The 4,662-nt window shown below is 48.1% G+C and overlaps 1 protein-coding gene across 1 annotated transcript in view; it reads left to right on the top strand.

Moving 5' to 3' along the window:
• Positions 1-607, top strand: part of MISP (mitotic spindle positioning) — a 4,467-nt gene extending 3,860 nt beyond the window's left edge. The window contains exon 4 of the mRNA XM_004378528.1: positions 518-607. Within this exon, the coding sequence (XP_004378585.1) occupies positions 518-607 (90 nt within the window). The remainder of the gene's footprint in view (positions 1-517) is intronic.
• The last annotated feature ends 4,055 nt before the right edge of the window (positions 608-4,662 follow it).

Raw genomic sequence — 4,662 nt, 5'->3', positions numbered from 1 at the left:
CCACCCCCACCCCACAGCATCAGGGCCATCAAAGGCCTTTGTTCTAGTTGTGGGGACTTCACTGGGTGTCTTCTCGATTGGAGGTGTCTCAGGTGGATTCTGCTGTGATCTGCTCGTGATGCCTGCTTTAGGCACGGATTATGAAAATGGGGTCTGTGTGTTGCCTCTTTACCAGATGGTGATGTTTTTTGAGCAGATTAGACCCAAGACAAGGACACTTTATTTGAGTAAAGGATTCATCTGAGAGTGTGTAGAAGCTCAGCTGCCTCAGTCGATATATGGAAAACATTTGTGACCCTCCCTAAACTGGACTCAGTTCAGGGAGGCATTTTCCCTGCCTTTACACTCAACATGAGTTAACACGTGCTCTGGCCATATTCCTACAGGTAGAGGGTCTGAAAGAGAGGAGGGGATTACCCTGCTTTAACCCTGTTCTAGGTCCTTCCTGTGACTTTGAGGTGAGGGGAGATATGTGGGAAGGTTAGGACCCTGATGGGGACTTCATACCCTCTTGCAGGTCCTGGAAGCCACACGGGTGACCCGCCACAAGAACGCCATGGCAGAACGCTGGGAAGCCGGCATCTATGCCAGTGAGGATGAGGACTGAGGCTGGTGCTGGGGACAGGGCACCCACCCCTCCTGCCCTGCCTAACCCTTGTGGGAACTGCCAAGACCGTCATCGAGCCCCCACCTTAGGAAATAGGTGCCCATTTAAATCCACGATCTGAGAACCACAAATTACATGCCAATAATCAGGAAAGTGAATGTACTTTTGGACTCAAAGGTTTTCTTTCCATTCTTATTTCCCTGGAGAATTTTTTTCTGCTTTTTGGGTCTCAAACTGGGGATGAAGCAGGACCCTTGTTGAGTCTTTCTGCTTCTAAGACTTTGCCAAATGCTCTGGGGTCCAAGAATGAAGGAGACCCACTCCCCTGCCTCAAGATGGAATTGGTTTCCACTAGTCTGAAGGCAGAGTGTCTGGTCAAGGAGGGTGTTATGGATTGAATAGTGACCCAAAGAATACATGTTGTAAGTCCTAACCTCTATGCTTGTGGTTGGAATCCCATTTGGGAATGGGGTGTCTTTGTTATGTTAATGAGGCAGGATTAGTGTAGGATGTGTCTTGAGTCAATCTCTTCTGAGATATAAAGGGGATTAAACAAGCAAGTGAGAAGCAGAGACGGGGAAGATTGATGCTGAGACACACGGAGATCTCCAAGGAACCAGGAAACAAGCTCAAAGGACAAAGACCTACCTCCAGAGCTGACAGAGGGAGAAAGCCTTCCCCTAGAGCCGGCACCCTGAATTCGAACTTCTAGCCCCCTAAACTGTGAGAAAATAAGTTACTGTTTGTTAAAGTCATCCACTTGTGGTATTTCTGTTATAGCAGCACTAGATAACTAAGGTAGAATTTGGTACTGGAAAAGTGGGGTGCTGCTCTAACAGATATCTAAAATGTGGAAGTCGTTTTGGAATGGCGTAATGGGTAGAGGCTGAAAGAATTTTAAGGTGCCTAATAGTAAAAGAACTGCCCCATAGGGTTTCCAAGGAGCACCAGGTGGATTCGAACTGCTGGCCTTTTGGTTAGCAGCTGAGCTCTTAACCATTGCACCACCAGGGTTCCAGTAGTAAAAGCCTAGATTGCCTTGAAGACACTGTTAGAGAATTATGGACATCAAAGGCAATTCTGATGAGGGCTAAAAAGGAAGAAAGGAGAACTATAGAGAAAGTCTCTATCATTTTAGAGAATACATATGGCACCAGCAACAGAATGTTGCTAAAAATGTGGATGTTAAATGTGCCTCTGATGATTTTTTTTTTAAAGAAAATTATGAACATGTGATTGGACAATGGAGGAATAGCAGTGCTTTTAATGCAGTGGCAAAGATTTTGTCTGAATTATGTTCAAATGTTTAGGGGAAGGTAGAACTTGTAAGAGATGATCTTGGATATCTGGCTGATGAGGTTTCTAAGCAAGATCTTAAAGGGGCTGTGTGGTTTCTCCTTGTTGCTTATAGAAAAATGTGCAAGGAAAGATACGGACTTTAAAATGAACTGTACAAAATGAAAACAGAACTTAACATTTGGAAAATTCTGTTGTACAAACTAAGAACACCTGTCCTAGAATGTTCACCAAGGACGTGGCTACACAATCTTTTGTTAAAGAGATTAAGCTTGTGACTGATGGATCTAACTGACTACCACAGCAGAAAACCCATGAGCTTAGACTGAAGGGAACAGAGAAAGAATGAAAGGAGAGAATGCTATCTGCCTCTTGGAATTCTACAGGCAGGAAACAGGCCAAAGGAGCTACAACTATTGTCTCCCAAGAAAAGAAAAGGACCATCCCTGGAGGAACTCAGAGATCAGCAGAACTGTTGGAAGGAGCACGGGAAGCAGGGCCTTCTAGGTTTACAAGGGTGGGGTCACAGTCTCCTGGATCTCAAAGGGTGAGGCTACAGCCTCCTAGGTGTCAAAGAGTCAGGTCTTGGCCAACTCAGTTCCAGGGTGTGGGGCTGCAGTTAATGTGTGCCAGGGGGATGGGGCCACCACCCAAAGCTGAGGGGGCAGGGTTGCTATGCCCAAAAGGGAAGAAAAACTGGGCCTGCAAGGGCCGAGGGAGTGGGGTCACCACTCAGATGGACTAAGAGAATGGGGCTGCCTAAAGTTGAAGGAGCAGAGTTGCCATCCCAGTGGACCTGGAAGGCGGAGCTGAAGTCCAGGTCCAAGAGGCCTCCACCCAGAATCCAGAATCCAGAGGGTGTGTCTAACACCCAGAGTCTGGAGGGTGGGCCCTTGCCCAGATGGTCTCAGAGAACAGAGGATTATTTTCCAGCCTCGAGAGCTAATGTAACTTGTTCTGCTGGGTTTTGGACGTGCTTGGTGCCTGTTATCCCTTCTTTCCCTCCAGTTTCTCCCATTTGTAATGGAAATGTCTACCTTGTGCCTATTCCAGCACTGTAATTTGGAAACAGATAACTTGTATTCTAGATTTCACAGCCCACAGATGAAGAGGAATTTTGCCCCAGGATCGAATACACCTAAAGTCTCACCCGTATTTGATTTCAATGATTCAGAAGATAAGATTTTGGACTTGGAGTTGATTTAAGACTTTTGGGAGGATGCGATCAGGTGAATGTGTTTTGCATGTGGCCAGGACATGAGTTTTGGGGGGCCGAACGGTGGAATGTTATGGATTGAATTGTGTTCCCCAAAATATGTGTTGTAAATCCTAACCTCTATGCCTGTGGTTATAATCCTATTTGAGAATGGATTGTCTTTGTTATGTTAATGAGGCAGGATTAGTGTCGGGTGTGTCTGGAGCCCATCTCTTTTGAGATATGAAAGAGATTAAACAAGCAGAAATGGGGGAAGATAGATGCCATACCACATGCAGATCACCACGGAGCCAAAGAATAGAAGCTGAAGAGACAAGCACCTTCCCCCAGTGCCAACAGAGAGAAAAAGACTTCCCCTAGAGCCGGCGCCCTGAATTTGGACTTCTAGCTTCCTCAATTGTAAGAAAATAAATTTCTGTTTGTTAAAGCCACCCCCTTGTGGTATTTCTGTTATACAGTACTAGATAACTGAGACGGAGGGAGACATGAAGGGGCTGCTGGTCTGAGGGAGGAGACACTGTAGCTCTTCCCCCTGAGGCGTCCTAATCTGAGGGGGAAGCCCTGCCCCTTCCAACCTTGGGGGAGCTTCCAGTCTGAAGGAGACCAGAGACCCCCAAATCTGAGGACCAACCTGGGGCCTCTCTGCAGCCCCCAAGCTCATCTCCATGGCATGCCCAGAACACCTCATGGGCTTGAAGCTCTGACATCAGCATGTCCCATGGGGCACTCCCCCTAATCTTGCATAGAACACAGCTCAATTTGGGGGCTGAAAGGGGTCCTTCTCCTCCTGCCCCAGGACCCCAGGCCCAAACTCCTTGTCTATGTACACCATGAAATAAACCCAGACTGAGATGCCCGCCCCCATCCCCCGCTTGGTGTGAACAACGTGCCCTGGCCACTCCCCTGCCCACCCCCCGTCTATTTTATTTTTCTTGGTGACACTTATTGCTCCCACATGTACTGTTTGTTGCCTCTGGTCCTCCACCCCCAGCTCCCACCCCACTAGGCTGTGAGCCCCTCGACAAGCTGTCAGGTTCACATCAGGCATTCACAGCACTCGGCTTACAGCAGGTGCTCAGCTAATATCTGCTGAATGACTAAATCCAGGGAGGTGGGACCATTTCAATAGGGCCAGGCCCTGGGCCCAGCCGTCCCCAAACCTGCTCTTATTTAACCCCAATCTCACTCATGGGTACCTCTGGGTGTTTAGTGAGTACTTGCTGAGTCCCTGCCTCGGCCCAGTTTCAGGGGAGGCTGGGGGAGGTGGTAATTGGGCTCTACGTGTATACCAGGCTCTCACCTGGGAGGTGGGATCATACAGGTCAAGGGTGTGGGCTGTTGTTGTTTGATGCCATTGAGTTGGTTCCAACTCACAGTGACCTCATGTACACAGAACAAAACACTGCCCAGTCCTGCACCATCTCACAATCGTTATGTCCAAGCCCATCGTTGCAGCCACTGTGTCCATCCATCTCATTGAGGGTCTTCCTCTTTTTCGCTGACCCTGTACTTTACCAAGCATGATGTCCTTCTCCAGGGACTG

This window comes from Trichechus manatus, unplaced genomic scaffold (assembly GCF_000243295.1).
Source record: "Trichechus manatus latirostris isolate Lorelei unplaced genomic scaffold, TriManLat1.0 scaffold00057, whole genome shotgun sequence".
Taxonomy (NCBI): Eukaryota; Metazoa; Chordata; class Mammalia; order Sirenia; family Trichechidae; genus Trichechus; species Trichechus manatus.
Note: the sequence above shows the minus strand (reverse complement) of the source record. Positions and strands in the feature narration are given on the sequence as shown.